This window comes from Dicentrarchus labrax, unplaced genomic scaffold (assembly GCF_905237075.1).
Source record: "Dicentrarchus labrax unplaced genomic scaffold, dlabrax2021, whole genome shotgun sequence".
NCBI classification, from domain to species: domain Eukaryota; kingdom Metazoa; phylum Chordata; class Actinopteri; family Moronidae; genus Dicentrarchus; species Dicentrarchus labrax.
The window spans coordinates 14596771-14611881 of NW_026136710.1; the positions used below are offsets into that span (position 1 = coordinate 14596771).

Consider the following 15111-nt stretch of genomic DNA (forward strand, 5'->3'; position numbering starts at 1 on the left):
TAGACTTAAAAAAAAAAAAGAAATCTTGTACATCTGCTGTTCTGAATTTTTTATATTCTGCTCCCTCTCACTAGAAACACTGTTCATATTTACAGTCTGTCATTTCTTATGATAAAATCACAGTTTATTTAGGTTTATATATATATATTATTATCTGTAACAAACAGTTATGGTACTGTGACCTTTTATGTATCAGTATGTTTTCTCTCATTCACTTGGTGTCCTTAATGGAAATATTCTTGCTTTTTTCTTAGTTTTTTTTAAAAAACATTTTTGAGGTATCGATCTGTGCCTTGAGGAGAGGCTCTCAATTTCTGGTGTACCATTTAAGAAAATAAAAAATAAAATAAATAAAGAGAGGAAAAAAATCCGGTCCCTAGTTTGCTCGAGGAAATTCAGCACCTGCTTCTCCTTGACTAATGAGCACAAACCATTTCTACACCGCAGCTACCTTTTGTTCATTCCGCTCACCCACCCACGTACCACTAGAAAGCTGACCATGAAGCAAACGACAATAAAGGCAAATGAGAAAGAGGTAGAATTTAAAAAAAAAAAAAAAAAAAAAGCAGCTGCACGAAACCCATGCCCACTAACCTTGATAACCTGGTCATCTGTAGACCTGCACTCCACCGACTCCGTTACATCAGAGACAGCTCCGTCTGTTCCTACGGTGACTACCTTTACTGGCACGGCGACTGTGCGCCCAGTGAGGACAGCTGTGTTGAGGATCTCGGTATCCTGCGAGGGAATACAGTAAGACAAAAATGAGTATTATTCCTAACAACACAGTAACTGGGTTGAAAACTGACTTTTTGAGGTTGACAATAACACTGATGTGTTCATTTTTAAACACATCATAAACATAATCATTTTTAAAAAGGAATCCCTGAAATGTGGTCATTAAAGAAATGTTTTGATACTATATATGAACAGGACATTTTGCAGTTGAGTCGGTCAGGGGACTTTCATTGTCGGTTACAATAATAACCACTTAAGTCCAAGTACAGATTGTGGTCATGGTTAAAAGGATTTGTCAGAAATGGGAAATGAACAGTGGTGACCTGTGTCAAAGTCATATCCCATATGTGTAGTTTGTTGTTCTTTTAATAACGTGAACTGACTTCTTTCTGTGCTCTCTGTCATAAGTCCTACGGCCGCTGCTAGGCTTACTACGGCATCTGTCGTTTTCGGGCATTTGCTGAAATGACTTATGCTATCATTTTTCTTGGGATGATTATCTAAATTTCCTCAGACATATCTTTGGCATGTCTATACTGCAGTTTACGTATAGGCGGACAGTTATATTATTACCAATGCCTATATATATATATATATATAGTAAGCTCATATAACTGACAGGAACAGTTTTATGTTGCTAATAGGCCTCAGAGTAATACTCCAAAATTAGGAAGAAGCTTGTTTGCTGTTTCTGGATCTAGGAGGGAAACGGATCTACTAAAAGACAGTTCCAACTTTACAATATTCTGTTTTCATTCTCTAAATGTGTTAAATACACACCTACAATATCTAAATATGTATTTGAAAGCACCTTTTAATGGAGCTATATTAGTTTTCTGTGTGCGCAAAGAGCGTGAACAGTACTTACTTTTCATTTTGCATTCATGTAGTTCATAATTCCAAACGAACAGAAATAGAACATTGGATTAATTTATATCAACTGCCATCAGCTTCATTCATGCTTCACCCATCAGTGGTTCACTCATCAGTTAGTTGGCAGCTGACTAGTAACATCCAGTAATATTTACAGATGTAGCCAGCAGCACTTCTCACTATTATGCCGCTGATACCTTCACGCCAAAGTCATTTGCTGCTGCAGCTCCTTCCTCCAACCACCTCCTCCTCACTATATGTGCTAGCACATAATGTTCATGTATGTTTTTAGGGTGAGATTAGTTACCCCAGATAAGTCTTCCAGCAGAATGCCTGTTGCAACTCAGATTCATTGAGAGCTCAGTCAAAGAGTAGCTAATTTCCACTAAATGTAATTGTGTAACCATTTGGTCTATTCCTGACATACAAAGCGTCTCCAACTGAAATAGACACATTAAGTGTAGATTAAACCAGAGTGGTACGACACTTGTATTCGCATGTGCTCGATAGATATTTATCTACTTTTTGTAGCACTTTTCAAAGCACTAGTTATAAAGTGCTTTATATAAACACCCAAAAAGAAAAAAATATATATTACACAGCAGGGGTACAGCACGCACATTACAAATTAACACTCTAAGTGCACAGTAACAGCAAATAAAACAAAACAACATAGACAGTGTATGTTATGGTGGCAGAGCAACAAATTAGAAAAGGCCAATGTGTACACACAAGCTTTTAGAAGTTTTTTTAAAGCAGCACTGACTCAGCTGAGGGGGAGGCTGGTTCATAGTGTGTTTTTTTAAATTGGAACAAAGAACATTTGATATAAATTTGTCAGCAGATCTGTTTTGGTCCAGCATATGAAGCTTAAGATCAGAAATGTACAACATACGTAAAAATAAAATGCTTTCTGTGTTTATATTGGTCAGAGGCCATGCTGCTGATGTGTGTTCTCTTTACTCACAAACAGAAATGTAATACAATTTACCTGAAGGGACACATTTCCTGCAGTTGATGAATATAATTGCAATCTGAGACATTTAGCACTATGTGTTTAAGTAGCCCAACATAATGATGAGCGCTGAGCAGCTATGAGCAGTAATCTTTACTGCCACAGGGACCTAAAGCAGACAGATGTATGTGTGAACTGACACTGTAACAATCATTTTTATTTCTCAGTTGTTTTTGCTATCAATCAATGAACTATTATCTTTTGTACTGTTTTATCCATTGTAAAAAAATATAGTTATAGTATGTTTGCAGTTTACTACAACATGTTAAACAGTATAAAAATATAGTGACCTTTCAGCCAGGTACCAGTGACAGTTGGGCGTGCTAGGACAAAGTCAGTCTATATAATGACGTCATACTAAATTCTGTGCAGCATTCATGTTTTTTGCAAACTTAAACACGAACATACTGTGTGTGGAAGCAGCCACAGCCATTTCAGTCAGCAGCGCTGAATTAACAATACTGAAGGAAAGCGGGAGAGAGGCAGTGCATGCATGCAGGTGAGAGATGTGACCCACGTCCAGGTTATTATAGTTTATAAAAATGAAGGACAGTAAGGATACAGCCCATTAGGGGACAAGCGCGTAAGTTCTGGAGGTTGCAAACAATATCTGATGAGTTGGGAGTGAGAACGTGTTCCAACAGGTTGGCGCATACGTGGAGCTACTGATGCGCATTCATTCACCTCACGGAGGTCACATGAGACAGCTGTCAGTCTGTTTGCCACTGTTAACAGAGACTCCAGTCTGCAGTGTAGTTTTTATTACACCTCACTGATAAGCCATTGAATTGTAAAATCATACTATATGATCTACGTGTACCCGATTAAGCAGGATCATTTATATCTAATTAATACTTAGCCTAAGAACTTTACACAAGGCAGAAAGCCAAAAGGAATATATAACTGCACACTGCACACCAAAAGACATTAAAATTGTGAAGCCCGGCTGGAATATCTATGAAATAGGCTTGCGCAATGCACAAATCAAAAGAACTCATCCCTAACTCATTTATCAGAAACTTCATTAAGTATCTATCGAGTATGCATCAGTTCAATAACTTAAACTCTTACAACTGCTGAATTAAGCGGCGATGGTAAATATTTTGAAGAGCAGATATTGAAAAATTGCCAACCTAAACTAAACATTGTAAACATTAGAGCAACCACAGAAATTACACACGAGAGAGGAGAGAGAGAGCAGATGGAGTGCCAGACTACAACAACCTGTTCAATGTGACTGACAGATACAGCAACCACTGTAATTTAAAAAAAATATATATTTTTAAATCGCCAGCAGTCGGCCCCATGGCATTAATTTAACCTGAATCTTCAGTGCTCAATTAGCAGCCTCCACTTATGGGTGTCCACAGGAGGAGCTACAATTGTTAACAAATGCATTAATAAACACTTACAACTGCTTACAACTACATATAAAGCTTTTCTTAAGTGTTATGCCTGGAACACTGTCAGACACACAATGGACATTCTTCTTCACTGTCAAAACCTGGTTGCCTACATTACCCCCAATGCAACTTGACCGCTGGCAGTTTGGTCAGAGATTCAGGTGTGTTATGCTAGTAGCGGCTAATGCAGCGTCGCGCTTCGAGCCTCATGCAGAGATGAGGAGCAGGCTACAGAGGTCAGGAGGAGCTCACTCACAAACCTTATACAACTCTGTCGTAGTTGTAAAGACCTGTAAACAGACTTTGATGACTAAAATGGAGGAATGTCTTTTTAATGATATTCCTCCCCTGAACTCACCTCAGGTGGATAAAAAAAACTTTGACATTAATACTTTATGTCAAATTGCAGGCATTAAAGAGATATCACAAGATACACTTCAGAATGGAAAGCCTCATAGAGGAGCAGCGAGAAGATAATGAGATCAATTAAGACAACGTCTGGTAATCCTTGAGCTCTGTGTGTTGGTTGTACAGAGGCTTTAACGGTGGATCCTGCTCATCACAGCTTAGTTTCAATGGAGACTACTAAAAGGCCTAAACCTTTGAAAGGCAAAGAAAAACTGGTCTCCAGACAGCTCTTTGTTCATCAAAACTGGTGCTTCTCTGTTTGCTTTGTTTCTTCACCCTAATGCTCCTTTTTGAGAAGAAAATATAATTTTAAGCTCAGCAGTAGATTAAGGAACTCCACACCTATTAAAAAGAGGTCTCCTTTCACACATCTTATTTTTCTGTTTTCTGGTTCTCAAGGTTAATTTATTTATCATTCTACAGCACAAGGTTGTGCTCTACCACTGTGCTACTTCTCTACTGAAGGTGACAGCAGTCACACAACGGGCTGATGTTACAAAAAAGTGTTTAAATGTCCTTTTCTTTGGCCATGAATTGAAATGAGCTGTAGGCACCTGTCACTGTTGCTTCTTAAACGTTAAGTATTTAACCCCCACCTCTCTAAACCACTACCATGAAAAGGTTGGGGGGGGTGAAAGAGTGAAATAGAGTGGGACTTCCCCCATTCTTCCTCAAAGTACAATCTCAGAGAGATGACTCAAACAAACCTGACCTGTGCTCTGACATGGGCATTGTTATTAACTGTCCACCGTGGCTGTCATTGAAGCTATCTATTCAGGGTCTTTTAAAAATGAATAATGAATGTCCAATCTCAGCTTTTCACTGACGTTTCCAGTTTTTTCACCTCGCACTTCTGCTTTTTAAACCTCCTCGGCAGAATTCGTGCAGGTGGGCCTTTCCTTACATATACACATATTTTTAGATGTGTGAAAGACTGTCACAGTTTATCACAAATCTTTCTCGCAGCATCTGCGAATTTGTTGGGCCTGCCACGAAGGGATACAAAATCTGTAGGCAGGGGAGAAATTACGTGTTGTAATTTTCTGGTAGAAGTTGATGTAAAATCATTAGGCATCTGATGCGGTATAGGTTTCATGATGATATCAAAGGAACTTGTGGGCATACGCTAGATGTGTTAATGTGCTAATATGTATGTTGGGAATTTAGAAAAATGAAAGAAAAACGCAGAAATCCATCTCTTCGTCTCTTAACTTTAATTTTAGACTGAGTCAGATTTCTCAAAAACTAGAAATTACATTTGTGCACAGTGTATGCTATAAAGCAAACACTCACCATCTGAGACCTTCGCATCATTGCTGTTCCTTGGTGAGCAATGAACACGTTCGCTCATAATTATATCGTAAGACAGAATGTACAGCCTCTGGAGACAAATAAGCACCTATAAAAAGTGTTTGTATGTGTGGTCTGTGCTTCACGTGTGATGAAGTGTCTGTTTTCACTTAATGAGCCATTAACACTGGAACAACACTGAAAAGAGAGCTCTTAATGAGCTTGTACATGTATTATGGAGACTGTTTGTGCCACTAAGAATTGAATATTGAGTGAGTTCAGATATAATGCGCACACGATCGCAAACACGTAATCTCTCGACTGAAATTAAGTGAAATTTGGTGAGACGGCTGGAGTGACGCATGAGGCACAAAAGGCAGTATCGTTTTCCATGAAATACGCCTACCTCTCACAGAGCATCGGCTGGCTGCCTAATACCCTCCTGGGGTTATGAGGGGCTGAAAAGCATGTCCTATTCATGGACCCTATTTGTACACAACAGCAGATAAGCACTCATGTCTCCAAATGGCTGTTATTAGCCCCCCACACATATACACACGCATATATAAACTTTGACACACACATACACAGGCACGCACACACCCTTGCTGTCTAGCTCCAAAAAAACAGGCATGGCTCTCTCCTCACACAGCAGCTTATCTTAACAACCTCTCATTGCAGTGCAGAGGAGAGAGCAAGAAAGGAGAAGAAAGACAGCGAGAGGAGAAAGAATCGATAAAAGGCCATTACGCTTCTGTGCAGCGAGGGTACAAGGGGTGGAGTGTGTGGGGGCTGATATGGTTGTGGATGAATGATGTGTGTAAGGTAGCAGACAACCTACAGAAGCACTGTTCACTGTGGAGAATAGTTACTATATGTGAATGTCTGCGAGTTCAAGGACAGACACCGGTGCCAGGGAGTCAAAGTTTCAAAAGTCTGAGCGATATATTACTGAGATCTAATGACTTGGCAGCCATAAAGGATGTTTTGAAATCACTTTTGTGTTTTTCTCCCAGTTTGATCCTGAAACCTGCAATGGGTGGCCACTGATAGCATTACACATCCACTCATTTAATCCATTTGGATCAAACACAGTAAACAGCCTGGATTCATCCATTTTAACAACACAAACACAGGGGGAAAAATCCTTACAAGATGACAAGCAGTTTACCAGCACAGTTCAAAACACACCGTTTCAGATGAGGCTGCTAAAGATTCAGTGTCCGTATGGCCCTGTCAGTCAGTATCAACTTGCAGTTAATTCCGTTTGCCACTGTCACCCTGTCATAAATTTGCCACTTTTCTTCCCACATGAAAAAAATTTACTTTTTGTGAACATCCATTCATTATTGTATGGCTATGCATGTGTGGCATTTTAATGTGTTTATATGACAATAATTTCATTGAATCGGTGAACCTTGGATAAGTCTATCACAGGGTTAGTACATATAGACGGACAACAATTCACATCTATGGGAAATTTTAGGTCGCCAATGAATCTGACCTGCAGTACTTTGGAGTGATGGTGCTTTCCTGCCTGACCTCTTGTGTTCGATGCAAATTGACTCAGGTGCATTTTCCCGTTTAGTGCAGTTGTGAAAGCTGTCAGTCAAGCTGTGGTGCGGACTAAACAATTGGACCGAGACCAGCTGTAAAGGTCTGTCTCTGTCCGCTGCCCTGTTTGGTTCATTTGTGGTCTGAAAGCTAAGCAGCTGTGTGTGGGTTAATGAAATATCTTGCTGTCAGTCACCAGAATCGGATTTCCTTATGTGAGTCCATGTAGAAATAACCATGCTGATGACAGTTGCCAAAACTGTCCAGTCAATGAGTTGCCTGTCAGTCCATATGGCAGCTCACAGCTTTTGTTTCTTTTGCAAAAAGCCAGTGTAACCTTTATATGTTTCCTTGGTCTGAACCAAATGAACTGAACTAGGTTGAGAAACTAGGGTGTGAAAGCACCCTAAAAGTCGGCAATTAACCTGACCTGCTTTGCTTTGGACTGTGGGAGGAAATTAAGCATCTGGAGCCTCATTTATAAAAAACGTTCTTAGTTTTATACTTTAACTTAGCCCTAAGATAATTTCCGATGGAGTGCTGATGTTCAGGTTTTAAGAAGCCCATTTGTAACACATTGTACACACCTGTGATCTATAAATCTTAATGTGCCTTACAATAAGCAATTTAATGCAAGCACAAGTAAGGGTTGAGTCAGGAATTTGACACACTATTCATAGAACATTGCATCCTGTTTTCAATTCAAAACACCTTGTGTCCAGCAGTTAATTCCTCACACCTTTCATTAATAACTGCTATCACATTGTTCTTTAAGCTTATGCAGTCAGCCATAGACTTAGGCACATATGCTTCACAAACTGCAATTCCCCTACATAACCAGCAGGAAAACAATTTACATCAAGTCTAAACTTTACATATCTTTACATGAAGATCATTTCCACATCAAAGTGAGGTTTTATAAATAAGTACTTATACATGGACTTCTGCATAAGCTATACTTACAATCAAAACTGTAAGTCCATTTTATAAATGAGGCCCCATATGGGGAGAGTATACAAACTTCACACAAGGATACACAAGGGGCAACACAGACTGGCTGGCTGGTGGACTTAAACATATTATTTTCTTGCTGAGACAGTGCCAACCACTGCACCACCATGCTGCACTCTTACTGAACAATGGGCTACAAACCTGCTCTTGGTGCATGCAGAAATCACCTTTAACAGTAGTGGTAGCTTTTCCTGAATAGACATATGGACCTACAGCACATCTCAAATTATATTATTAGTATTATTATTGTTAGTAGTAGTAGTAGTAGTAGTAGTAGTAGTAGTAGTAGTAGTAGTAGTAGTAGTAGTAGTAGTAGTAGTAGTAGTAGTAGTAGTAGTAGTAGTAGTAGTATACAAAATGAAGCATTAATAGAATCACATAACCACCTTATGTGTGAAGTGCCCTGTATTGCTACAGTGCACTCTACCAGATAAGGTGTACTGTAAGGAGAGAGAAGACTAATGACTAATGATATATACTCATTCAAAGGGGGAAGCGGAGGAGGGGAAGGATCACGGCCCTCAGCACTGCTTAACACTGGCCCACAATTTATTATTCATTGACTGAACAGATGCCTCTGACTTACGGAGACCACAGCTCAACTATTTACTAACTGGCTGAGATTGACAGAAAGCTCACAGGTCCCATACAGTGTTGGCCTGCAGCGCTTGTGAGTACGATTTATACTGCCACTGCAGCACTCTCAGCTATTCAGTTCATATCAATTATCAATAAAAAGTCTATTCCCTCCAGCACCTCTACAGTCTCCCCCTGCCACTCACAAACATCCGAATATCTCACAGCCAGTAGGAGATGAAATGAAAGCAAGGGCAGGAGGAATCAACACAAACACTTTTTTTTATTTTATTTTATTTTGTACTTTTCTTTTTTTATAAAAGAAATGGTGATACAACATCAGGGGAGAGCGGTGTTCATAGAGTGTAATCTTTTTATGGTTATAGCTTGGGAAAAAGGCGCAGGAGCCAAGTTATTCTGCACTGCAATGTTGAAGTCGGAGAGAAGCCGGAGCAAGGTGCTGATAACAGAAATGACAAGGGATGTGATAGAACGGGCAAAAAAATGGAACATTACTTTTTGTAGTGAGGAAGATGTCAGTCGTCTCTGGAGTATCTGTTTAAACTTTTTTAATTTTCAGGTTTGAGAGAATTATTAATACAGGGAGGTGAACATAGATGAACACTTATACAGCCTTATTTACAGAATAATTTGGTCAGATAGTGTTGTCTCTTTTGCACGTATACTGCATACGTAGAACAAACTTTGGATTCAACTAACATGCTCTTTTTTTTGTCTGAGGATAAAATAAGCTGAATAATCACCTCCTGTGTCTCCACTGATTTAAAACAATTGGCAAAGCAGCTATAATTGCAGTATTAGCAAATAAAGAGTTGGGGGCAGTTTGGGGGCATTCTGCCATGACCAGGAGTAAGAAATACCATTATTGATTATTAAATCAGGACCGCAGTGATTTATACTCTCCTCATTAATTAGATATTGATTTATTACATAACCTGTTGGCCTGACAATCTGTTGAATTTTGTTATTGTGAACTGTGAGCTCCTAATACTTTTAGCGAGATTAAATATTAAGCCTCTGTTGTTTTCCCCTCCTTTTACTTTCTTACTCTTTAACATTAGGTGAGGAAAATCCAAAGTCAGCAGTGGTGAATTGGCTATCCCAGATAAAGCCTGCCCATATTCTGAGGACCCCTCTCTCCAGTATCTGGAGGCCATTTGATTAGAATAAGCCAGCAGAGCTGCGCTGGGCTGGACCCTGGCCCTAGCTGGCCGAATAAAAGACTCTCAAGCCAGACTGACAGAGTTGGGAAAGGGTAGGAGAAGACAAGCCAGAAAAAAATACACAAATGCACAACAACAAATTACAGAATGGACAGGCTTAGCTTCAAAGTAAAGCCTGACTGACATACATAGAAGCTGCATCCTGGGCCAAGAGAGAGGGAAAAGGGAGACTGTTGGGTGGTAGGAGTGGAGTAAAGTTTGTGCGTGTTGTGTCTATAGAAGACATGCATACAGAATGTGTGTTATTCATATAGGGAGTGTTGGTCTTTGTCTGTAACACAGAGCAACTGCAGTGGATCAAATGATGCTTATCTAAATAGCTCGAAGGCAGCTTGGCAGAACTGTCTGATCAAGAGGGGCAAGCATCTTGTTTCTAGTGTGCAGGCTAGAGTCCAACTGATTGGTTGGACTGTGTTTTTCACAATTATAATACATTAATTTACAGTATATATAACCTAGAGTGACATGAGTTGCATGCTGCTCCTTACTTTATGACCTATTTATCTAGAAGGGCTGTGCGCAATTAGTCAATTGCTCGGTTACACATTGGTAATCGCACTAGTTGACACCAGAAAAACAAGTCAGTTCAACTAATTTCTATATTTTATTAATGTACAACACTGGTTGATTGCATCTTTACGCCACTAGTTGGGGCTGCAGCCACAGCAGGCAGCTGCACTACTGCCACTGCTGTTTTTAAGAGTCATCTGTGTCCCACTTTATCAGTTATAGTCCTAACTAGTCCTAACATTTGGTTACTGCGGTCTGCTTTGGGATTCTAGCAGCTGATTTGACTCTCTACCATCTAACCTCAACTAATCAGTTAGACATGGCACTATTCAGGGGAAAGAGGGTGGTGGAACTGGAGTTGAAAAGACTCAAGAGTATGGTAAGTTACGATGACATTAAGCAAAACTAGCGATCACACTATGAAACAGCTGTCAGCCTTGCTGTATATGCTGACTGACAGTTGGCTAACATAGCATTAGCTTGTCTGATCCCTGAAAGCTGTAACATCATCCTCTATAACTTCACATCATCGCCGATGCTGTCATCTACATTTTGTCGAGGCAGTGGTAAAAAAAACCAAAAAAACATGTTATTCCACAACGATCAATCAGCCTTGAGAGTGATCTCTCTCTCTCTCTCTCTTCGTCTAATAACAAGAGCAGTGTCTTCATTTTCTCTCTAATCATTCATGGAGTTATCAGGCAGTAAGTTATTGTCCATATGTTGCCAATTTCAGTCAGAAATAGTGTCAACATTGCTCCAGTATCAGTCTAGCTCTAATGCAGGCATGTGTATTACCAAGAAAGTAAGACACAAAACAAGAAAACAGAAAGACACAGCCTTCAAGAGTAAAATAAATAACCCTAAAAGTGTTGGGTTGAACAGAGTTTCCTTGTTTTGATCTCACTCTCTGTCTATATTTATGTCTGCCTTTTCTGTCTCTCTCTGCAGTATAACATAATCAAGACCGGGGATAAGAAACAAGCCTGGTGCAGATGAGACTGAATCCACCAGGGGCTGAGAGCAAAAGGGAGAATTAATGTTGTCAAAATGCACAGGAGAAAGATAGTGCGGTAAATTAGAGGCCCGTATATACACAAGAGGACTTAATTAAGCTATAAGGGGCATTATGGCCGCATGCAGATGGCTAATGCTGCCTTGAGGACACTTAGCATGCCAGTGGATAGCCTCACTGCACAGCCTATTAGTGCTCTGCCAGGCCATTTCCAAATACAGTTCCTGACAGCGTGACAGTGTGACTGATGGCAGCCTGCTGGAATACCGCTGGCCGGTCCTGATGCTGCGATAGCACTGTGTGTAAATTACAGATATGAGGACTGCTTTTCCTTTGACTTATCTGTTTCTCCTCCCTGCAGAGGACACAACGTCTTACTAATTCTGTTGTCCTCGCTGCCTCAGACTGTCACTATCTGTCAAACGCCGGTATGGAGTCTGTACGGAGAAGGCTGCATTTGGCCAAACCCTAATTATTCTAGACAAAGGCGCTCACCCATGACAAAAAAAACAAGCTAATGTTGAGCTTCCCGCTAATGGCCCTGATTATAATGCTATGGGACTTCGAGAACAAAGCTAATGTTATTGAGTTTGAAATGGAGTGAGTTTCAGAGGCTATGAATAAAATGCTAATGATTGCATTTGGGATGTACTGTAAAGAGCTATGGGGGCCACACTGGCTGTCTCTTCTAATGAGCGAACAGAGAGACACAGCGCGGCACGAGAAAGATCAGAAACTCATTGGAGGATGCAGTAAAAGTAGCGCACTCTCAGTTGGCATGTTCTCTCCATGTACCTTTCCAGCTTGTTAATGAAACACTTTGACTGTCTCTCATCCCGTCTACCTTCTTGGGTTCTGGGTTGCACAGCTTTCTCTGTCTGACTCCATGTCCAAAGTTAGCAATATGATGTTAGGTGTAAGTACAAACAATATACAGGCATTTGTCTTTGTGACAATGAACCACCATTCACTACTTGAGTTCAGTGAGTTCATGATATCACAGTAATGCACAAGACCTTGCAGTGCAGTACGAGGAACAGAGTACTAGGATGTAATGTGTCTCTGTAAGCGCGCACAACTTACTTTTAACTTCTTGTTTACACTTTTGAGAGCTGTTGGGTATTAAAGCTATTGATTAAAAAAAATTCAAAGACTATGTTATAAACAGAACCCGAGAACCAGGTGGGTTTACTGTCTCTAAAAGATACATACCCTGCAATCTGTTACTGAGTCCTCAAAATGTACTGTTCTTAAATAAATCGAAGCCTGTTTCCAATACAAATCAACTTAAGAATTTTCCAAAATAACATTTCATTTCCTGATATTAGCGAATACTGTGTCTTATTCTGTTCTGTTTGAAGACAATGATGCATTAAATATTCCTGAAACAAGGGAAATTGCTTTTTAGAATGAGTGTGATTATCTCATTCCAATGCCAGAATTCTTCTCTCGCTTTCAGAAAAATTCAAGTTTAAGCTGAATGTTAAATTACTTGTTAAGACAAATGTTTTCTGTGGTGTATTCAGCATTGAACTAGCATTTTAAAATATCCAGTCTAGCCACAAAAGACTAGAGAATATTGTGAGTCATCGAATGGACTACAATACAAATTGCTCAGTTTTATTATCCTGGAAAAGGACATGCCTTGAAATGATGGGCTTTGTCCATTGCTGCATGAGGAATATCTAGTGCTTTTTTTTTTTACTTTTATGCACTGTTTGTAGTCACCACAGGCTGTATGTCTGAGTTAAACAAATAAACCTCAGGTATTATTTGGCAGGTTATTCCTAGGCTTACCAAACTTCACTCCCAATTTTGTTCCGTCTAAAGCTGCCTTCTTGTTTTTGTGTTTCATTAGACTCTCCCATCTCCTTTCTTTTTTACAATCTCTGCTGCTAGAGGTTTCTCACGTCAAGCAATAACAAAAGATGTAGTTTGATGGTTGTGGAGTAGCTTGGGGTCATGGGACTTGTTATCTTCATTGTTAAACTGGTGGTTGTTTCTTTGCTGATTTAAAATCTGACGTGATTCAGGCAGCAATTATGTTCACAGATGAGGTAATGTATCAAAGTTTTATTCGCTTTACATTTATTCACATTCGCTGACTTCCTCACTCTCTTGTGTATCCCGCATTTCCCTGGAAATTGGAGCAATGAGAGGAGGTAAAGGCCAAAAAACGCCACTGACAAGCAACCAAATGAAAGGTTACCTTGAATAATATTACAGATTCCTCTCGGTTTAAACATTGTTGCAAACATTTGGAATAACAGCTCAACAGTCGTTTTTAGACATTTTAAATGCGTAAATGTTACATTATATCTTTAACATACTGTCACAGTTTCAGGCAGTCATCCTGAAGTTTAAAGACATTTTACAACAGCTGTCAAATCAAGACAGCATGGAGTCCTGTTCTTCATGTTTGGCAGACTGTATGAGTGTGTTGCATGTGTGTGCTTCTCTGTAGGAGTGTAGGCTGGAAGTGTTCAGAGCGAGATGAGATGTTTTATTGAACAGAGGTGTCTGGCACTCTGTACACAGACGAGCACTGTTGAGTGCCAGCAGTGATCGGTGTCAACCTTCAAGTTCTGCTGCAAAGGTGGAGATTGATGTCAACCACTAACACCAAGTTTAATCAAACCATTTGTTGACTTAAAATTTTCCTTTAAAATATGTTTACTCTGTAGGGGTAGAGTTGATTAATTATAAAACACAATTGTATAAATGCTAAAAAGCTGAAAACGGGGTTAGAGAGGAACGTAGCACAGTTAGCATCATGAGATTCAATGCCAAGAACAAATAATATCATACATCAAGTTGGTAGGAAGATGTTGTTATGGACTGTTTTTTAACTTTTAGAGGCAGCTGGACTCGAGATCGCAAGATCCCGCCTGAATCCATCTTGCTAGGCTGCAAGCTATGTGCTTGTGTGCTTATGGAACTACTGGCAGCTATGGTGTGAGCTACGGCGTGGATTAAAGACTAGTTGTGTGTGAGAAGTGACTGCTTGAAAACAATAATGGTGGCTGCTAAAGAGGTTAGTGTCGATGCTGCTAGCATCAATCATATCGTAACCGGAGAGTATTTCTTCATGAAAGAAGAGCAGAGAACAGCACTGAAGGCTTTTCTCTATGGAAACAATGTTTTCGCTCTTCTCCCGACTGGTTTAGGTGAGAGTTGGACTATGTTATATGGTTTACTGATCTGATTAGTTGAGAAGTATGCCTGATCGACAGTGATAGACAGATGGTTCATCCAATCACCTGCTGAGTACATTTTGAAAGTGCCTTTCTTTTTCCAAAGAACTTCCAACAACGACTTTCCAGATGATTCTGTGTAACAACATCTTGTTCAGTCAGGTTAATTGATGCCGTGGTAAATCGTCAACAGACCATAAAATGTGAATATAAACCTAATGAAGTCATCAACCATGAATGATCAGCATTTCTCACAGTCATAGTCATATATACAGGCAGA

At 39.8% G+C, this 15111-nt stretch overlaps 1 protein-coding gene across 1 annotated transcript in view; it reads right to left on the reverse strand.

Annotated features, from left to right (window-relative positions):
* The window catches only part of si:dkey-112m2.1 (transmembrane protein 132C), a 143869-nt gene that overhangs the window by 19684 nt on the left and 109074 nt on the right, over positions 1-15111 (reverse strand). Inside the window, exon 6 of the mRNA XM_051412701.1 lies at positions 595-738. Within this exon, the coding sequence (XP_051268661.1) occupies positions 595-738 (144 nt within the window). The remainder of the gene's footprint in view (positions 1-594; positions 739-15111) is intronic.